At 40.4% G+C, this 22,349-nt stretch overlaps 1 protein-coding gene across 1 annotated transcript; it reads left to right on the top strand.

Moving 5' to 3' along the window:
- The first annotated feature begins 858 nt into the window (after positions 1-858).
- On the top strand, positions 859-21,184 carry mgst2 (microsomal glutathione S-transferase 2). Its single transcript, XM_004911122.4, has 5 exons — positions 859-966; positions 16,774-16,873; positions 17,339-17,409; positions 18,273-18,354; positions 20,816-21,184. Exons 1-5 carry the CDS (start codon positions 909-911, stop codon positions 20,952-20,954), a joined length of 450 nt encoding a protein of 149 aa, XP_004911179.1. The 5' UTR covers positions 859-908; the 3' UTR covers positions 20,955-21,184.
- Positions 21,185-22,349: the final 1,165 nt, after the last annotated feature.

The following is a 22,349-nucleotide window of genomic DNA, read 5'->3' as shown; positions in this document are numbered from 1 at the left end:
GACATCTCAAGCCTAGTGGGCAATAACTTCACCTGTTGTAAGAGTCTCCTTTTTTCTAGGATTTCCAGTCCATAGTCATCACCAGCAACACTAGTGGATCAGTTCATTGCTCCTGCCTTAACAGCATTCCTAAATCCTTTCTTCTGATACTAACATATATACTGCACAGTGCAGCTCTGCTCCCCTTTTTAATTGCTGCAAGAAAAGAGCCGAGCCAAGTAGCTTGGGGCCCAAGTTGCAGCCCAGTCACCCCTGACTAGCTCACTCATATACAACGCCTTTATCCTTTCTGCTAGTCCAGTGATCCCCAACCAGTGGCTCAAGGGCAACATGTTGCTCACCTACCTCTTGGATGTTGCTCTCAGTGCCCCCAAACCAGGGAGTTATTTTTGTTTTTGTGACTTGACGGCAAGTTTTGGTTGAATAAAAACAAGATTTACTACCAAATAAAGCCCCCTGTAAGCTGATAGTGTGCATAGAGGCTACCTAATAGCCCTTATTTGGCTCCTCCATGAACTTTTATGATGTTTGTGTTGCTCCCCAAGTCTTTTTACATTTGACTGTGGCTCACGAGTAATAAAGGTTGGGGACCCCTGTGCTAGTCCAAAGCTGACTGCAAGAATGAATCTGGGTCCCTTAAGGAAAAGGTTAAATGGAAATATTTCCCCTTACTGACATAAGCTCATTCAGTTGGGGTTATGCAGAAAAGCAGCATAAACACTATCTGAACTGCCAAAAAAAAAATGTAAATGCACATACACTCACATACCTGAATGCAACTAGTAATATAGATAGCGTAAGTGCAGACTGTAGCAGCACACCGACAGTTAAAGTATGTGGTGGGTGTGCTTACCCTTTGCACAGCCCTTCTCTCTGACTCTCTCACTCTTTCTCACTCCTGCCAAAACATGTCTGCGGATATTGTCCTACTCGCTACGGTGTCTTTCATTTCTGCCTGCCAGCAAGGTAAGGTGCCAACTGGCCTTTATACAGAAACCGTGAATACAGGATTTAAAGCTACACCTAGAAACGACCTACAGAGATCCTGCAGTCGTTTACTTTACCTTAACTATGAGTATGTATAGATGGTCTCTCTCCCTGTACAATATGCAGAGAAGGGACCATGTAACACTACTTTTCTGGAAATCTAGTGTAGTTTAGTAAAAGGTGTTGGGAGTTACAAATTATCAACAAAGTAGCACAGTCATTCATACATAACAGTAACACAGTCATTCATACATAACAGTAGCACAGTCATTCATACATAACAGTAACACAGTCATTCAGACGTAACCTTCGCTCTAAACACGACCTCCTTCTCTCCTCCTCACTCATCACCTCCTCTCACTCTTGCATCCATGACTTCTCACGCGCTGCACCCATCCTCTGGAACGCTCTTCCCCGTCCCATTAGGCACTGCCAGACTCTCCAAGCCTTTAAACGGTCTCTTAAAACTCACCTTTTCACTCAAGCCTATAACCTAAACCCTCAGAAATGCGGTTACCCACTGAGCACCCCTTATCTTCCCTCAAACATTAACTAACCACTGGTTTTCACCTCTCACTCCGCACTTAATGTCACTTTACACACCTACATGAACTCTAACGCCATGCTAGTTACCCTGACCTTATGTCTCAGCCCTCCCTTTTAGAATGTAAGCTCTTGGTAGCAGGGCCCTCCCCCTAGTGTCTCCGATCCTCATCCAATGTAACTGCAATTGTTTATACTGTATGTACATGTTAACTGTTCTGTCTTTTGTACCCCTCTATTCTGTAAAGCGCTGCGTAAATTAATGGCGCTATATAAATAATAATAATAATAATAATACATTTACTATCAGAACACAGATTAATGGCTTGATAAAATACAGTATAGTGGACAGCGATGGGGAAAATGTTTTGAATGAAGAGTCAATGAAACTGCTGGCAGAGCCTACAATAACAGGGAGTGTTACTGTACTGAATTATACAGTCGCCTACTGTGCACTTTGAAATTCAAGTGTCAGGGAATTCCATCAATGATTCTGGGAATGAGTTATTGTTTGAAAGTTCCCCATAATCACACAGCACCCTGTAACCCGATTGTTACCTACTGCAGCTCTGACAAACTTGTCTCATTTCTAGGAGGGTATTTTTAACTTAACCTCCAATTCAAGGGGAATATTTATTAAAGAGTGAAAATGCTTATGTTAACCCTTTCATAAATATACCCCAAAGCCTTGCCTAAATAGTCATTGCCACACTGTGATCACTTACCACAGGACTCTTACTGTTTATAATCCCAGAGCAAGGAGCCAGTAGGGACACACCCTAATGTTCTAGTGATCCAGTTATCACTGGGGACATGTCCACTTAAACAGGGCAGTAAATACCACAACTGGGTTGAATCTTTAATTAAATACACAATAAAGTATGCCAGTATAAATATTCCCCTACACAAGTGATCCCCAACCAGTGGCTCGTGAGCAACATACTGCTCCACGCTCCCTCAGACGTTGCTCCCAGTGGCCTCAAAACAGGTGCCCATTTTTGAATTCCTGGCTTGAAGGCATAACAACCCAGTATTATGCCAAACAGGACCTTCTGTAGGCTGCCAGTCCACATAGTGGCTACTAGATAGGCAATCACAGCCCTTATTTGGCACCCAAGAAACTTTTTATGCTTGTATTGCTCCCAAAATCTTTACATTTTAAAGTGGCTCACAGGAAAAAAAGTTGGGGATCCCGGCCTACGCTACTACAATTGTGCCACAGTTGTCCAAAACTGCCACATGATAAGAAATAATGAAGGAAATCATTCTTTAATCTTAAAATTTGAAAAAACCTCTAAAATGTCCAACCCTTTGTGCGTATGTGCGTACACACATACAGCTGTACTGCTCTTAGTGTCAGCTTGCCTTTGGCTGCCGCTGTGCATCCACGCACAAACAGCACTCAAATCCTTCCTTTCTATGTTGTAGGATAAATACCCCCAGGCAGCTTGAAGAAATTTTGTTGGCAACAGGGCAAGGCAGCTGGGTGGCTTGTTACTAGTGTAGAACATATGGAGAAATGAAGACTTTTGCTAATGGCTAGATAGAGGTGGAGAGTATTCATTAAATGCTTGCAGATGTAGAGCATGGAACTGGAATCACCAGTGAGGAGTAAGCATAGATTTAGGGTCCACTGAATAAAGCTTTAGCCAGTTATAAGTTTAGTAGTACCATGTAGGTGAATTACTAGTACAAAACCTTGGGCTTTTTGTAGAATAACCTGCCAAGGTTTCCCTGAGGAGTTAGACTGGGTCATTGCTTCTATGGATCCCATAAGAAGAAACTAAATGATACCAGTTGATATTAGTTGGCCATACATTGCCGCTCTCCAAACGGGGGGATCTGTGGGGCAATATCGGATTAATCTGAGTGTTAGAACCTTGGGCCTAACCATCAGATTTTATTGGTATGTTCGCTTGTTACTGTTTTAGAATCTCTTGCTCCCAACTGCTGTAAAGTGCCAAGCTGTCAGCATATTCTTCCTCCAAAAATTGTAAGGGCCCAGCTTGTGTGTAAGGATTGTGGGATATAACAGTTTAGTCCTGAGGAGGCTGAGAGCCCTTACACATAGGAGGGAAAGCGGACCCAGAAGAAACCTGTATTTGAAAGCAGGAGACAGGAAGGCACCACAGAAACCCATACAACACTTAGGAGTTTAGAAATGAATTCTATGCAATGGGTCTCACCAACCTATATTTTATAGTAGAGTTCTACTCTTAAGATGGTTTAGTAAATCTATTCAGTAGAAGCTAATAATATGTCACCCACCTTGGGTGTCTTTGTGCTCAAAAACTTTGAGGCAAAAAATAATAATAATGAGAAATAAACTATTTATCAATACAGCCCAAAAATACGTGTCACGAATTCTCGCAACTCAGATGAACCGAGTAAAAACAAGAAACTTTTATGGATTTGGATAAATCTCCCCTTAAAGTTACATAGGCTATTACTTGCACAGAACTTGTGTGTTCTGCCATGCAGTATGTGCATAGAATATCTGTAACTTTATTAGTAGGACAGCCCTGCTGTATTCTTTATTATGTTGGGTTGAAAACCCCAACATACTGTTCTTCCACTTTGGCTTCTTCTTCCGCTTCTTCTTCTTCTTAACGCCCCCCATTTTCTAAACGCTACTCCTACAGTTTTAGGGGTACAACACCCAAACTCCCCACACATCTTCGCCCTATAGCGGAGCAGGTTGCTTGTGCTTTTCTAAGCGATTGTGCCCCCCGTCTTTTTGTGGCGCCGCTCCGAACCCCCCAATTTTCCCATTGACTTTGACAGGGAAGATTTTCAAACTGCTGCCACTCTTACAGCTTTGAAGCTACACCCCCCAAACTTGAATAACATAATAATGGGGTCACCACGAATGAAACAGCGACATTTGTTGGATGACCCCAAAGTGGGAGGGGACAACAACAGCCAATCAAATTTCACCAATTGACTTTAATGGGGAAATTGAAACTGCTGCCAAACTTACAGCTTTTAGGCTGCACTCCCCAAACTTGAATCACACAGTCATGGGTTCAGCCTGAATGAAAATATGATGATTGTTGGGTGCCCAAAAGTGGGCGGAGCTGTGAACAGTCAATCAGATTTTACCTATTGATTTAGCGGAAATCCAACCTGCTGCCATTCTCACAGTAATAACACCGGGACCCCAAACTTTGCAGGGTTAGGCACCAGGTAACTGTGGTTCAAGGTAAGAAAAGATGGGTGGAGCCACCAACAGCCAATCAGAGTTTACCTATTGACTTTCAATGGGGAAATCCAACCTGCTGCCATTCTCACAGTATTAACTCCAGGGTCCCCAAACTTTTCACAGTTGGTCACTAGGGAACTGCAGTTTTACTTTTGAAAAGTGGGCAGAGCCACCAACAGCCAATCAGATTTCACCTATTGATTTTTATTGGTTTGTTGCCAGGGTTCCCAAACTTTGCATAGTCAGTCACTGGGTGACTACGCATTTAAGGTTTTTTGTATTTTTTTTAAGTGGGAGGAGCCACCAACAGCCAATCAGATTTTACCTATTGACTTTTAATGGGAAAATTCAACCTGCTGCCATTCTCAGAGGATTAACACCAGGGTCCCCAAACTTTTCACAATTGGTCACTAGGGGACTGCAGTTTTAGTTTTGAAAAAGTGGGCGGAGCCACCAACAGCCAATCAGATTTCACCTATTGAATTTTATTGGTTAGGTGCCAGGGTTCCCAAACTTTGCACATTCAGTCACTGGGTGACTACATACTCAAAGATAGAAAAACTTTGCAGAGTTAGTCACTGGGTAACTGCAGTTCCAGGTTAGAAAAAGGGGGTGGAGCCACCAACCGCCAATCAGATGTTACTTGTTGACTTTCAGTGGGGAAATTTAAATTGCTGCCATTCAGACACTATTAAAACCAGGGTCCCCAAACTTTTCTCAGTGGTTTTACTATATAACTGTGGTCCAAGGTTAGAAAAAGTGGGCGGAGCCAACAACAGATCAGATTTCATTCAGTGACTTCACACTTTTCAATCCAACATGAAGTTTGTTCTCAAACTTCCCTTTCTAGTTATTGTATTTGATTGTGTCCCCCATGAAAAGTGTTAAGTGCTCTTCCATGGCAAGTTAAGAAATGGACAAAAATAGGCAGGCAAATGAAACTTGAATATTAAGATAAATATTATTGTGACTATTAATAAATACATCATCATTCAAATTTTTTTTAATCAGAAAACTCTCAGCAGTTTATGTGAGTTCACAATTTGATAAATAGGCTTCTAATAATCCCAAAGGAATGTGGAAAATGATTGTCCTGTTTAAATATTCCAGAGCAGCTAAAGGACAACAACTATTTATCAAATTATTGCAAAACCCTTGTTTGTTATAAATTAATGTAATGGACTGCATAATATGCTGGTGCTGTATATAAAAATTATTCTGATGATGATGCATGGAGCAATTAAAATATTGAAAGTAAATGTTAGATTGGTCTCTTTTGGTTAATGAACCAGGCAAAGTTTTGACTGTTTTAATACACAAGTTTATATGTATTTAAGCAATTCTGCATTATGTTGCTCAAATACAAACCATACATTGCCTAAAGCTGGCCATATACGCACCCATATAATCGTATAGTCGTACAAGTCTATGCTTCATATGTAGGAGGGCAACAAAAGTCTATGCCCTCATATGTAGGAGGGCAACAAAATGACTAGGGTATAACTCAGTGGAGTTGTTGTCCAAAGTGGTCTGACTATAATACTATAACAACAGGATTTCTGGCCAACAGGAAAGAAGTATATCAAACTGAGGAAAAGAGAAAATGCCTTTCATTCCACAGAGATAAATTCCTCAAGATTTGCAAACCCTGGGCCACAAGGGCCTCCTCATTGGGATCTAAATTGTCCCTCCTTTATGCTTAATGGAATAAGATAATACAGTAAATACAATATAATAGCGATACAACAAAAGAGTCAGACAGTAAGTAATAATTTAAATTCTCTATTTGTCTTTATTTATCTCAGCACAGATGTTTTTGATATACATTTTCTGTGACGTTATAATATTCTTTCTATTAAACATGTACTTTCTTTAATTCCTATTTTAAAAGTTTAATACAAAATTATATATTTACAAAAAAGTATCTACAAATACTAACCTTTCACCTGTGCACTAATATGGCTGCTAATTTTCCATTTAAATCAGTCAAGTTTAGTTATTTCTGTTCTGCACTTTATAGTCCACTACTTTATTGCTGGTCCTAAGTTTTTTGCCAACTTCTCCTGCCTTATCCTGAGAGGGAGTCTGGGTTTTTAGCCAGATATGACTCTAAATATTTGGACTATAGAAGCCAGCCCAATTCAATATGCATTAGACCTTTATCGCACATTGCGCTTTCTCCATTAGTGTAAAAACCAGATTGCCCCCCTCTGAACTGTATCTGTGAGCACTGACAGGTGCGTTCACACAGAGCAGATTTTGGCCAGAAAAGTGTGTATTTTCTGACTGAAATCCACTGGGTCCATAGTGACAGGCACATACAGCGCAGAGGTGGGCGCATCAGTGAAACTCAATGTGTGACAAAAGCCTTAGAATGTAGGTGACTTCTAACAGCAACCAATCCCTTTATCAGTTTTCCTTACAGTATTCTTCTAGTTAGGGTTTTTAGTTAACACTAAGCTACTGTATATAACATTATTCTTTTCTTCCATATGTTATCATTTAAATATATTTTTGTCCTTTGTCATATTACTTTAGATATCCATAGCTATGTTATTCTATTTAATCTACACCGTGTCCCTTAAATATAAATAAAATAGCTGACATTATATACAGGTTGATGTTATAAAAGGTCTGACATTTTATTTATTTACTCAGATTTTTAGTTATTTCTTTTATTTGCCTGAATTTAAGGCTCATTTGTTCAAAGAATTAAACTGGCAATAAATGAGGGTGGTGCCATAACAGTAATAGGGGAACACTGAACTGAACATTTAATATCCTTATCTTCTACCATCTTAATTGCTGGCATCTTATTTTCTATTTAGTAATTTAGTATTTAAGTTCATATTTAAGTTCAACTATTTATTCATAAGATTCCTATTTATCTTGATCCAGAGGAAGGCAAAAAAACCTTCTGAAGCTGTGTCCAGTGTGCTTCAGAAGGGGAAAAAATTCCTTCCTGACTCCAATATGGCAGTCGGACAAGTCCCTGGATCAGTGATGTATTATGTGTAGTAGTGTTGGTAGCCTGTATTCTAGTGTCCTGTTTAATGTTTTACTTTCTATCTATTTCTAAATACTAGCCTATACAATTATATGCTACTTTGATGTAAATAAATGTATATTTAGTACTTTAGTTACATCTTTTCACCAAACATGATAGATATAAATAAAGGAACTGTTCTTAGACTAAAATGTGGGGACAATATTAGTGTGTAATGTGTGGTGCAAACAGGGGGACTCCTCCTTTCATGAGGAAAGTTGATAAATTTGCTCCAGGCGCAAAATATCCACTCCTGGTGACTTTAAGAGCCTTTAAGGATTGCAAGGCCTAGTGGTGAGGGTTAGCAGAGGGAGAAGATGATAAAAAAAGGCCAAAGGTAGAAGCTGATATCAAGGGCCAGAAATTAGGAACATGGCAACCGATGGTACCGCCGGTAGGCCAGTATAATGATGGCAATTGTGATGATAAGACACCAGAAGTTAAGACTTCTTGGAGAGGGCAGCAGAACCAAACCCAGCTGATTATGGGGCCTGCTGGTTATGGTGGTATTGGGCTGATGGTGGGGCCTAAGAATGCCATTAGTGTCTGAAGGTCTAGAAACAGCTTGGCACTGTAAAAAGGACTCCAGACATGACATATCTTGCAGGGATACATCACCTGAACTGATATTGTGTTTCAGGGACTCCAAGAATGATGGTGGTTTCTCACATGTCTTGCTGAAATCCACCGATGACAGCTGCAGTAAAACAAAACATAAATTAACTCTTTATATGACATTTTTTCAGTACAGAGAATATAATAATCAACAAACGTTTAGGTATTAGTCAAAAACAAAATATTAAGTACACATTGTACACATTGATTTGGTAATCTTTGTGAGTTCATTCCCACCCAGGCCTAGCCCTGTCCATTCTGTTGACCTATGGAGATTCTGTGGTTCCAAAAGGTGCTGGGTGCCTTGTTTCTCATTTGACATTTTCTATGAAGTGAAGATGCACCTTCTTGTTTAGCAATATTACTCTGGAAACTCTTATATCTAGAGTTTTCCAAATAACTTATAATAAGCAGCACCAAACAGCACTATATAGTCTACCAAATCACAGTAAGTAATTTAAAAATAAAATTTACATTAACATGGGTTTATTGTCAGTTGATTAACTTACATTGTTTTCTTACTACAAAGGAACAATAAATTGGGTAAAAATTGAGTATTTATACAAAACACTGAAGTGAATGGTATTAAAAAGTTATCTGGGGGGTTTGGATAATAGATCCTATTGAGTACACTGTGGGCTCTAAATATACAGTAGTGGTATCTAATTAGATGCTGCAGTCATGTACTTACTGCTACTGGCTGGGAAGGAGGTGGTACATTCTGGCTTTCTAGTTGCACCCAATCAATGGTGTTAAAAAATGGGTGCTCCCGAATGGTTCCATTCAAGCCTAGCCGTTCCTTTGGATCCTTCTCCAGGAGCTAAAGGAAAAAGACATTATCAGATATATATATATTGCCAAGCTGAAGCTACACACCTGCCAGTAATAGCCTCATGGCACAGGGATCCAGTCCAATTGCCTATACACTATTCAGCAAACAAGAACAAGCCCAGTTAGTACTACTGCTAGATTTCTAGGAACAATGTTGCACCTTTGGGAATACTTATATTATAATAGAACTAGTGGCATCCATTCCATAAATTCCTGTACTCACCCTTTGCAGGAGATCTTGCAGTTCTGCGCTAAACCATTCTGGAATGCAAGGCTCTGCATGTACAATAGGTGAACCGCATTCTGCCTTGCCCTGCTTGAATGGTAAGGTCCCGGAGGCCATTCTACATATGGTGATCCCTAATGACCACCAGTCTATTCCTGCGTTATATTTCTTCTTATTTAGCATCTAGAATTGAACGAACAGATCTGTATTAAAAAACTGCGTGTGTTTAACTGAATCTATGGGGGTTCTGTGACTCTTCTTTTGAACAAATTGCAAACTCTGTGCCCTAAAATGGCTGCAGTATTGGTAAAAAAAATATGTCAAATATCAAATAGTAGAAATGTATAATTATCCAGTAAAGCTGAAAAATATCATTTTCTCTTGCCCTTCTACACACAGCGGTATAACTTGGTCACTCCAGGCCCCCATGCAGAAAATTCCTCCAGGGGGAGACCTGCCCCCCTCCAAGCCCCCCTGCTGTATACATAGTACACCTCTGCTTCTACACTACCCTAAGGGTATTTATGGTATGCTAAAAGGAGTTTGAAAGCTAAAATCACAGGAGAGGTGCCAACCCCCATGGGTCAAAATCTCTTGCATTTAACCGAAGAGCACCTTAGTCCCTTTGACTAAAGCTGATTGAAGCTTGAAACATGTATAGTACAGTAAGCGCCCAACAATTACTATACTGCACATGCGCCCCACCCTGAGTAGAACAAGGATTACCTGGGAACTGTTAAAATGGTCCCTGTAGGAAAGTACCCAGAGAGGAGTGAGCTCTTGCAAGGTGAGAGTCAAAATTCTGGTTATAGATTTGGCTATTTTAGTGCACAGGGAGCCATTGCACCTTCAGACTTTTAAAAGCCCCTTAGGGCAGCACAATAACAGAGTCATCCCTGTCAGAGAGGTGTTTTTTTTAAAGGATTGTTGCCCTAGCCTGGGGTAAAAGGTACGCAAATGTTATCACTGGGGCATGCCCGAAAACTTCATGACATACATATAAGCACAAGAAAATATTTACAGACATTAGTACTTCTATGTTATAAACATTTAAATTACATCACAGTCACATACCTCTGGGGCCATAAAGGCAGGTGTTCCTTTTCTACCTCTGACCTTTTTATTGCCAAAGACTCCCTCAGCTGCCAAGCCAAAATCAGCGATCTTTATATGTCCCTCATTGGTTACTAGGACATTAGCTGGTTTAAGATCCCTGCAAGGTAGAGATTATGGTTAAGAAAATGCCAATAGAATTGAGATAGAGTTTGTAAGTAGGGGGGAATGTAAATTTAAATGTTGGGAATCAGCCAGTACCATTTTATAACTGGAGGGCAAGAAGGGATGTGAACAGAAGGATAATATATAGGATTTTTATAAATCTTACATACCGGTGGATAATCCCATTTGAATGTAGAAACTGCAGGCCGCACACCAGCTCTGCTGCGTAGAATCTTTGGGGAAAAAATATTATTTAACATTTCCATAGTGAACAAATTTCTTTGCTATGTCTATACTATAATATGTATTATTTAATATTGTAACTCTGCTTACAGTCTGGGCTAGGCAAACTGTAGGAATGCATATGATCACAGCTTAGTGCACTTAGGGGTTGTGCCTTGTCCTTTAATTTGTAGAATTCTGAATGATTTCAAAGTGGTGCCCATGTGCCCCCTAGTTCCCTGCCTTTGCATCTCTGCTATAACACACATAGCACTGCATACAGAGTGAGACACTCTTTGCTTTCCATTCCAGCAAATTAGTATTGGGCAAAGTGTAAATTGCCCCTTTGTTTGCTCTGTGCCACAATGGACCCCAGTAGCATTGTTTATTGTACCAGCTCCATTAGACCATACAGTTTCCAATGTAATTACAAATGTTAAGGTGTTATGTATGCACGATACAGCAACATAAGCTTTATGTCCTTTTACACACACAATAATTATTTCTTGTGAAGTATTTGTGAAGTTATTGCGCAGTAGGGACAGGGGATTTATTGCAATGGAAGGTGGAGCTACATGACAGCAAAGTTATTATTAGCTGGTGTATTAGATATACAGAAACAAGGAATATTACTTGAGTGACTACATAGACTCCCTTTTGCTTTACAAACAAAAGATGGAAGCCAGTCAGCTGAAAATACAGAATGCTGGACTCTTTATTCTTACTTTTGCTTGAAACTATAAGCAATGAGGTACTCTAGTCCAGTTCTTGCTCTGTTACCTGAAACATTCATGCAGTCACTTACCTTACTAAGTCCATCTCCAGTCGGACGCTGTTCTTGATGACACTCCATAGGGTCCCTCCGCTGATATACTCCATAGCATGCAGAACATGCCCCTGATTAAAGAAACAAGAGATAAGAGAAGAACTAAATCACAGGCACAGATAGCCAAAAGCACGTTATTACAAGTGATTTTGCACAGAAAGTATTGATTTTATATTTAAGGACAAATTAAACTCAGGGGTGTATTTTAATCTGAACTGCCCTAGGCCATTATTCATTCTGCACTAATTCTGCATTCTCAGGTACCATCTACTTTTTTGCATCCTGCACCCAAGGATGTATTTTGGCTTTAGCTGCTTTATGCCCTTACTTATCCTGCACCTGGGGGTATATTTTAGCTTGTGCTGCCCTAGGCCTTTATGTCACACCACTCTAAAACCGCATGAATATATATTTATAATAAACATACTCTCACCCATGCTTTCTAGATGCTGGAAATTAGTGCAGTTTATAAAATCCTTGTTTCATTGTTATTGATTGGGCCTTTAGTATAACAATGATACTCTTGAATAAGGTTGCAACTATGATATCCCAGATATTCCACTGCAGAATTCAGACAAACCCACAGTTTTCTGATATTACACTACTTTACAAACACAAGTCTGTTTATTCATAAGGGATACCAGGGAGAAACTGCACAAATGGCAGCTTTAGAAATTTCCAAATGGGAACCCCAGGCCGGGGGCAAAACTTGCCAACAAAGTTGGTACCCCCCACCCCAGTGATTTAGGTTTTCATTGTATAGGACATTTCATACCATGCTAAAACGTAAGGTAGTTAATATGAACTAGCCCATTAAGTTAGTAACACTCTCTTGTACCTGTGTTTGGAAAGAACCATAGGCAGAGCAAAGGTACGGGCATCCAGCTGCTGTCTTCAATACCCGTGCCTCTGTGATGATGTTGGATATGTTGGTGTCGTTGTTCTTCTTAATGACCTTGATGGCCATATGCTGGATCTTATCTTGTATAGATACCAACCAAACCTAAGACATGGCAGAAACAGATATAAAATGTTAGAAAGTCACTTCTACAGTATGGTTAAGCGCTGGATTTACCTTAATGCCACCCTAAGTTATCTTTTTGGTGCTGCCCCAAAAGCCAGCACAGTGACACAGAGCCTCAAATTTTGCCTCATTCTACCTGTTTGTAATAAACATAAAGTATTCATCCCAAGTCACTACAGATACATTTACACCAAAAAGCATAATAAGTAAAAAGCCATTTATATTCCAAAAAGGGCCTCATTTACCTCAAGAGTTCAGTTTGTTAATGTCTCGGTAAATATTCATGGAATTATCTGTTTCTTATATCCCCTAGTGCTAAATAATAAAACACAAGTATCATTCCCCAGAAGCCCAGCACTTACTCTGCCGTATGTTCCACTCCCAAGCTCAGCATGGATGGTGCAGTTGCTGATTGCTACTGGGAGAGGAAGTTCTTCCACACAGGGCCTCTTCAATTCACTTCCTCCTGAGAAAAAAGATGTAGACACATTTAAAAAAAATTAAAATAGAAAAAGCACAACAGGAATGATTTTTTCTTTCTGCATGCTACCATTTGAAGAAAACTATACTTCCCTTTCCCTGGTTTAGACTTAGCACAGCTGCATAGAGCCCCCTGCCCCTTGCCTGTCCACATTGGTGGCACTAAAGAATCCCAGGTTCAGTTGCGCAGTGACATTGGTGGCCTCCATCTTCAGCCACATCACATTCAGCCAGGAGTATGCATACTGAAGCTGATCTGTATTTAGTTTTAAGTGTACATGCTTCTGGGGGCACACCACTAAAACCAGAAGATGAAGATGATGAAGCCCTGTTTTTTATTTAAAGCAATGTAGTTAGGGAGAGGGCCCTATGCAGCTGTGCTGAAAATCTTAATACTAGGTTGTAATAATTGTCTAAGGAACAGCTGCTCCTAAAAAGAGATAGACAGATAGATGCTAGACCAGCGTTTTTCAACCACTGTTCCGCGGCACACTAGTGTGCCGCGAGATGTTGCCTGGTGTGCCGTAGGCAGGGCACCAATGTACTAGGGGGGCACTGCTCTTGGCACCAATGTACTAGGGGGGCACTGCTGCTGGGCACCAATGTACTAGGGGGGCACTGCTCTTGGCACCAATGTACTAGGGGGGCACTGCTGCTGGGCACCAATGTACTAGGGGGGCACTGCTGCTGGGCACAGAGTTAAATTTTTTAACATTTTCTAATGGTGGTGTGCCTCGTGATTTTTTTCATAAAACAAGTGTGCCTTTGCCCAAAAAAGGTTGAAAAACACTGTGCTAGACGATAGATAGAGAGATAGATAGATAGACAAACAGACATATAAATTCTGACAGTTGATACAGACAGCTAAAGATAGTTACACAAATCCAAATATATATATTGATATAGATTAACAGACAAAGACAGGTAAATATATACTATCACACATCTATAGACATACATTTAGGTAGAGACAGTAGAAGAATGGCAGTTGATGAGTAAATATTAAATGACCAGGTTCTACTTACGTTCTGATGTAGCGCTGTTCTCACTCTCTCTGGGTCTTTTCCTTCCCTCCATTTGTTTTTCCTCACTGGAGCTGCGCTTGTGTATTCTTCTCTTTTTCTTCCTTTTTCGCCCACTTTTTTGCTCGCTGCTGCTCACGTCGTCGATCCTTCTCTTCATCTTGATGGTATCAATAAAGTCTCAAAGAATGGACTTTTGATTTTCTTCTTCTGTATTCTGTAGAAATATTCTTCTTTCTTCAAAAGCAATTCCTCAACCAAAGTTGGTGAATTTGCTTTCCGCTGCAAAAAAAAATCGCTTTTTCTCACTCTGAAATCGCTTGGAAGATCCAGGAATCGCCAAGAGATGCACTCTGGTCTGAGACAAACCAAGTACTGAAACCAACTGCCGCAAGTGCTTGTCTCTAGACCTCTGTTTCCAACTGCCACTTTGGCATCTCAACTGAAATGTACAGGGCTGTGTGCAGCCCCATGTAAGCTCAGGCCCAGTCAGAATGTTAGAAATATTATAATAGAAGTGAAACACTGATATCAAACTTTACAGGCTACAGTTTCAACTCACTTACAGACAACAGAATGTTGACTGAATAAATAACACATTTTTGAACACAGAAAGGAGTGCAGATACATTCTATGACTCTAATTATGTTGGGTTGGAAACCCCACATACTGTTCTTCAACTTTGGCTTATTCTTCCGCTTCTTCTTCTTCTTAGCGTCCCCCATTTTCTAAACGCTACTCCTCCTACAGTTTTAGGGGTACAACATCCAAACTTGCCACACTTCTTCGCCCTATAGCGGAGCAGGTTGCTTGTGCTTTTCTAAGCAATTGCACCCCCTGTCTTTTTGTGGCGCCGCTGCACTGTGGTGTTAATATTAATATATTGAACACAGGGAATTCTAAACGGTGTTTATATTACCTCACTATTCAAACGTTATTACACTATTTTTGTTTCTCTTTTCTTTTGTTTTTTGATTTATGCGCTCCTGGATTTGTCTATTTTGTTGAGCAACAATGAAAGTGACCTGGGTGCTACCAGATTATGGCCAATTATCCAGAAGTTCAAGAGTACACAGGGGCACCGCAGGAGCCTTCAAAAATTAAAAAACAAAATTCTTTATTTAAGTCATTTTAAAATATAATATACCGATATCGTATATATATATTTTCAAGGGCACAAAGGAAATTCACTCTGACACTCTCCACCCTATACAAACACACAAAAAGAACATGAAGGCCCATACTACAAAACATCCTACACACACATGCATGCAGGGGCGGGCTGGGCCAACCAGGCACCCTAGGCAACCCGGTCGGCCACCTCGCCTCTGCACCTGTGCTATCGCATCGCACCCCAACCCCCCCCTGTGTTGTCGCGCATGCGCAGTTCGGCGGGGGGAGTGTGAGATGCGAACTGATAGTTCATTACCCCCACCGCGTAATGATAATCGGTGGGGGCAATGAAACCAGAGTACAACACAGACTAGCCACGCCCAACCATGTACATTTTAGAAAAAACTTGCACAGTTTAGGTCAGTGAATCAGAACGTTTAACTTAACTAAAGAGGTAAACTGTATGGCCAACACTGTCCAGAAATCTAGGAAGAAGGTCTGACTTGCAGTGGCACTTGGGTTGACCTCACTTTGTACATGGAGACATTATTGAAAAAGAAAAGGGCCTTTCCCAAATTGTTGTAGGAAGCACAAAATTGTCAAGAATGTAGTTGTACACTGTTCAATGAAAACTATATCCCCCTTTTTTACATGAGCTCATTCAGGTGGGCTTATATAAAAAGGTCTATAAACATTGTCGGGACATTTAAATACAGATTTTGTGCACCACTAAGTATGAAAAGTAGAGACACTTCAAGTGCAATAATCCCTCACTTCAAGGAACAAGGTGAGAAAAGGATTGCATGACACTGTAAGCCTAAGGCTAAAGCCATATATGGCTGATTCTTGGCCTTCAGATAAATACAGACTGAGAATCAGCCCTATGCTGGCGTCAGCACCCAGAGCAATAGTTTTGGCACACGGAGCAGATGCTCATGCATTTTGGAGCTGAAATTTGCTCCATGAGCTTGACTCCAGGTGCATGCACAGGGAAGATGCCAGGATAGGGGCTGATTCTCAGCCTGCATCGTTTATCAATTTGTGGAATCAGGTAAGTCTGTATAAATAATAAATAAATAATATATATGTATATATATTACACAAAAGCCATAACTATCATGTACACTATATCGTGATAACTGTTGCTTAGTGATGTAATTCCTTTCACATGACTTGCTAAAACTTGTGTTTTGTAATAAATATAATACCCTCTGTTAAAAAATATTAGGATATTAGACGTGACCTTGGAGCTGCATGACCTGTATAAGAGCAGTCGGCATTCAACCTAGTACTTTTATATGGTCATGGAACTCCCCATTGGCTTATAATACAATATGGGGTATATATATATATATAAGGTTTGCTTTCAAAGGAGGAAGGGACTTATGTCAGTTTCCTAAATCTCTTCTATGTTGCAGCATACTTTGCCAAACTGGTGGGAAAATATCGAATGAAACATAAGGTCAATCCTCCTGCAGTTACCGGACCTCCAGAGTTTGAGAGAGCGTTCAGAGCGCAGTAAGTTCTGCTGACCCTGCTAGCTGTAACAAGCTGTATTGTATCTGCTTCAGCGGAACGAACATGTACAACGTGTATGATGCTATCAACACAGCCAACTTTTTTATTTAATATAATTGCCTTTAATCTTATATTTAAATGCAAACCCATAGCCTAAAATGAATATAATATATTTTATACAGATACACTACAGTATGTAGCCAAAACATACAGTAAAGAAAGGTGTTGTTAAATTACACTGCTGCAAGGCTCAAGACATTATTGAAAGTGGCCCTCTCAGCATTCTTCCCTTTGCCCTCTAGATACAATGGTGCATGTTGCATCTACAGGCCTCCTATGTGGCTCTTTAACTATACTATCTCTGTTCTTAAAATGCAATCTTGACTTACTGACGAAACACTAAATAGAGTGTAGGATTTACACTTACATGAATAATATAGATTCTCATAACTTTTTCTTTTCCAGGCAGAACTGTGTTGAGTTTTCTGCAATATTTTTGGTCGATCTTTGGGCTGCTGGGTGGTTTTTTAATCAAGGTATTTTGGATTTGTTTTTCAACAATATTTCTAATGCCTTAAATGTGAACTATTACATTTCATTTGAAAAGGGAACCCTGCACCTGTCATTTGGCTTGAGCAGGCAGTACAGTACAGGATTCCCTTTGCATATTGCGCCTATGGGCACTTGATGTTGAGCCAGTTGAATTACACACAGCTGAATATGTAACGTTGCTGGAATTCAGGGAAAGAATGTTGCATTGTGGGTACAATACACACTTACTAGGATTCATTTTTAGCACATTGCTCTCCTTTAGCAATCAAGCCTCTATGTCACCTTTAGCCTGTATGAAATGGAATCACTGGAATGTTTTTCTTGTAGCTGGATAATAAATAATGGTACTTTCATATCAAAAAAGAGAGAAGCGGATGTGCTCCCCTCCACTCAGTGTCAGTGCACTGACAGGCATGATGTTGGCCAGTGTGCAGACAAAAGGAGCAGGTACTGGAGAACTAATGAGAAACTATGCATTTTCTCTCTTATATCCGGCTGTGTCTGCACACAAGCTGATGCCGTACCTGTCAGTGCAGAGACATGGAGTTGAGGGGAGCGCATCTGCTTCTCTCCACCTACAGAGAAAATGCAGTCACAGGGAGACCTCAAGGGCCAGTAGCCTTAGGCTATGTTACACTGTTGTACTATGTAAAAGCTTTGCAAATAGCAAAAGGCTATTGGCCCTGTGCCTCAGAGAAGGATCCTTACCCAAAACACATCCACTGTAATAAGTACGCATTACATTGTATTATAAATTTTGAATTTTGGGGGGAATTGTGAGCCTGTCTCTATATACAGCCCTGTTTATACAGGACTCTCTTTGTTTACCTATACCTTTATATTACAGGATTAGCAGCAGTGTTTGGGCTTGTATACATTTATGGTCGCCATTTATACTTTCATGGCTATGTGGAATCAGCTAAAGGAAGGTAAAATCACTTATTATGTATATTATCCTACATACATGTTATACAGTGTCAGACTGAGGTGTTGTGGGCCCACAGTGGCTTCAACATCAGGGGCCCCCACCCCAGCAGGGACTCACAGGTGCACATCCATGTCGTGTTCTAAGGCTGATGCCACACCAGGCGTAGGGCTGAATTTTCGGCAAGCGTTTTTCTGCAAATCCAAAGTTGCAAAGTTGCAGTTGTTTTTCCCTGACCCTAATATTATATGCCTGAAACAAAGTGCTTTTACAGCTCCAGCTCTAGTTCATGGTTAAATAGAACGCATGCTTCTGTGGTTTCTCTACATGTTAAATACTATATTTGCTTCTACAGCTCCATCTCTATCAGCATGTTGAGCGGTACATGTATGTACTTCCACTTTTCTAAGTCTATCTCTTAATACTACATTTACTTACCACAGGTCTGTCTTTGTCTCCATGCTGAGCAGTACAGTACATGTGTATACCACCACATTTGTTTGTCTAGCTCCATGCTAACAGAACACCTGCTTGTACAGCTCCATCTCCAACTCAGTCTACATATATTTTCACAGTACATGGGCTTCTTTAGTTCTGTCTCTTTCCCCATGCTAAACAGTACCTTTTCTCCCACCTCAATGTACAAAACAGAACACATGGTCCTGCAGCTCCATGTCTCTTTTCATGCTGAATAGTACATGTTCTCCTGCATTTTCCACTGTAGCTCCATGCTAAGCAGTACCTTTTCTGTTGAAACTCATTATCCTATTTCCATATGTGCTGTTATAGCAAAGAGACTACTGCAGATCAGACATGGATCCACACAAAGAATTTTGCCTATAAATTAGAGGAAACATTGGTTCCTGAGTGCAGTAACGTTAATTGTGTGTAATCTTGTATGTTCTATGTATACACACATTTATTGTACAGCACTATGGAATATGTTGGTGCTCTATAGATACATGTTAATAATAATAATAATAGTAGACAAACTTTCTGTTGTACATATGGAATTTCATCAGTTTTCACTATGTTGTGATACAAATAGATTGGATGAAAGAATGGTATTATTTATTAATACAGTATTCCATAGTGCTGTACAAGAGGTAAAGAGGGAGCGTCTCAAAACATCTCACAATCTTTAAAGAGAAGGGGTATGAGACATCACAAGTGGATTTTGATGACTTGGCCACAATTGCCACACCTTGGCCCCACCCCCTTGCAACGGCAACAATCCTGAACTTCTGGAATGAAAACCCTGTGCATTATGGGAAAAAATATGGCAGTTCGATCGAAATTGCACTTTGCATATAAAGATATAAGTGCTGCAGCCTTTGACTGCCTAGGCAGTATGCCTAAACTGAAGAATAAAGGTGGCCATACACGGGCCGACTATAGCTGCCGATATCGGTCCCTTGGACCGATTCGGCAGCTAATCGGCCCGTGTATGGGGAGAGCAGATCGGCCTGGCCGACCGATATCTGGCCTGAAATTGGCCAGATCTCGATCGGCCAGGTTAGAAAATCTGGTCGGATCGGGGACCGCATCGGCTCGTTGATGCGGTCCCCGATCCGACTGCCCCATTGCCGCCCACATAATCCGATCGTCTGGCCCCAGGGCCAAACGATCGGATTATTATTTTTTTTACCTAAATGGTCCCCGATATCGCCCACCCGTAGGTGGGGATATCGGGGGAAGATCCGCTCGCTTGGCGACATCGCCAAGCGAGCGGATCTGCTCGTGTATGGCCAGCTTAAAAAAACAGGCATACTGCCTATATAGTTAATGGCTTCAACTATAGACTTGGGAGATTAGAACTATGGCACCTTCTGTAAGATAGCAAGAACTGTTAAGTTAAATATTATAGATATTCCCAAAGTCAGTGTTTTGCTCTCTGGAATTGTTTACAGATAAAATAAGCTTTAAGGTGTGCTGTATATGGAGGTGAGGGGTAATCAAAAAAAGGAGCAAAGTTCACACAAGGTCTGATAAGCAATAAGAAGGCAGCATTTACTGGGTATGTGTTTAAAAGCAAACATTTTATCTATAGGGCTGAGGATGCCGGATGTTTGAGCTCTAAACCTCTAAGGGCTCTGGCACACGGGGAGATTAGTCGCCCACGACAAAACTCCCTGTTCGCAGGCGACTAATCTCCCCGAGTTGCCATCACCTGCCATCCCACCGGTGAAAATGTAAGTCGCCAGTGGGATGGCACACGCGGCGGCACGATTTCGGCAAATCGACGAAAATGGCTCGCGAGGCAACTTACACTGGTGATACCCAACCTGCATCTCTCTTTCTCCCAGCAACACCCACAGAATGTAGGGTGATTGACCTCAAGATGTGAACAGCAGCTGGAAACACCATGACATGCATGGACATACAGAATTTCACATGAAAATGTGTGTTGCTCATAAATGAAATACATATACAAGTGACACGTTTATTTATTTTATGTTCCTCAGGCTTCCAGGGTTTTCATTATGCAAACTGTCCTTGGTCTGCTTACTGGTTATGGCTTCAGCTGGGCTAAGCAACAGCCTCCTAGACAAGTACTGTGACATCAACTTGATCAGCCGACTGCAGCGCCTGATATTTGGATGAGGAATCAGATGGTGTACATGTTAGGGAAGGTGTTTTTTACTGTTTATTGTTTTTTTAAGTGCAGTATTTAAGAGAATTGAATTTTTGTATCACAATGGGACACCTCTCCTCCATTAAATTGTCTTAGTAAACACTGCTAAAAAGTAAAACACCTTAAGAACTAGATAGGTGGGTTATTTGTGGCTGAGTTGTGTTATGTTGTCTATTGAATATAGAGGGAATAAGTATCATTATGCAGCACAGTGAAATTACATGTTACTAAGAAACAGGCACATTGTATTGCACTGGGTTTTATGCAGTCACCTATCTTCTGGCTGTAGTCACCCAGACCTTCAGCTCAGGTTGAAATACACCCCGCCATGAACTCATTTGGGTCTATGAATATCCATTTGCCTGACAGTCTGTGCCAATTTCAACATCAAGTCAACTTTTTGGATCAAAATGGAGATATCATTTGCCATGGCCCCTTAATGTATGAATGGGAACCTGCAAGCTGGATGGACACCACTGGTCTATAATTATAATATTGTGTATTTTTGGAACATTTCAGGGAATCATAGCATTCACTAATGATTATGGGGATGATATGTGGGTGTTAATGTGTAGGTTACTTTGTTTTGGTTAATAAAGTAGGGGTCTACACAGTCTGTTTTGCCACAACAAATAACAAAAATACTGGATTTTTTATGAATAAAACAATAGGTGAAAAGTGTTCAGCACAAAGGCAGTTTACAAAACGCAGGCAGAGAGAAGTGGACCCTGGGCTAAGGGGGAGATTTATCAGTGTTTAAGTTTGATTTGTTTTTCATGATTTGAGTTCTTTTGCACTTAAAAAACTCCAATTCGAATCATGTTTCAAAAACTTAAATGTCTGGTGTTTATTAAGTACAAAAACCCTGAAAACTCGAATGTAAAAATTCACCATCTAAAAGCTTGCAAATATCTACAGAAGTCAATGGGAGTTGTCGATGGAATGGTAAACTCAAAAAATTGAAGGTATTCAAGTTTTTTATTCGAACCAGTTTTCCTTTAATAAATAAGCGAGCATTTGATATGCAAGTTTATTCAATTAAGAAAAACAAACTCAAATTCACAAACTTGAAAACTGATAAATAAACCCAAAAGTGTGTGCACACTGAGCACTGCAACTTCTTCCTCGCTGATTGCCCTTTGTAAATGATCCCCATAATCTGACAAGTGGGGTCACTGTCAGCTGTTCAGGAAACATACAGATGTACAGAAACAGGGCCGCCATCAGAAACTTTGTGGCCCCACAAAAGCTATTTATATGGGGCCCCCCGTGAACATTGCTTGATATGAACATAATGTACTGTAAGTTTTTGCATAAGTTACATAAACTGCGTAAGTTTAGGGGCACAATAATATTGTCTTGGG

The sequence above is a fragment of the Xenopus tropicalis genome, chromosome 1, assembly GCF_000004195.4.
Source record: "Xenopus tropicalis strain Nigerian chromosome 1, UCB_Xtro_10.0, whole genome shotgun sequence".
NCBI classification, from domain to species: domain Eukaryota; kingdom Metazoa; phylum Chordata; class Amphibia; order Anura; family Pipidae; genus Xenopus; species Xenopus tropicalis.
Note: the sequence above shows the minus strand (reverse complement) of the source record. Positions and strands in the feature narration are given on the sequence as shown.

Coding starts and splice junctions, on each gene's coding strand:
- mgst2 (XM_004911122.4), top strand. CDS start 909: ATGTCTGCGGATATTGTCCTACTCGCTACGGTGTCTTTCATTTCTGCC. Junction 16,874..17,338: donor GAGAGAGCGTTCAGAGCGCA/GTAAGTTCTGCT, acceptor TTTCTTTTCCAG/GCAGAACTGTGTTGAGTTTT. Junction 18,355..20,815: donor GTGGAATCAGCTAAAGGAAG/GTAAAATCACTT, acceptor TATGTTCCTCAG/GCTTCCAGGGTTTTCATTAT.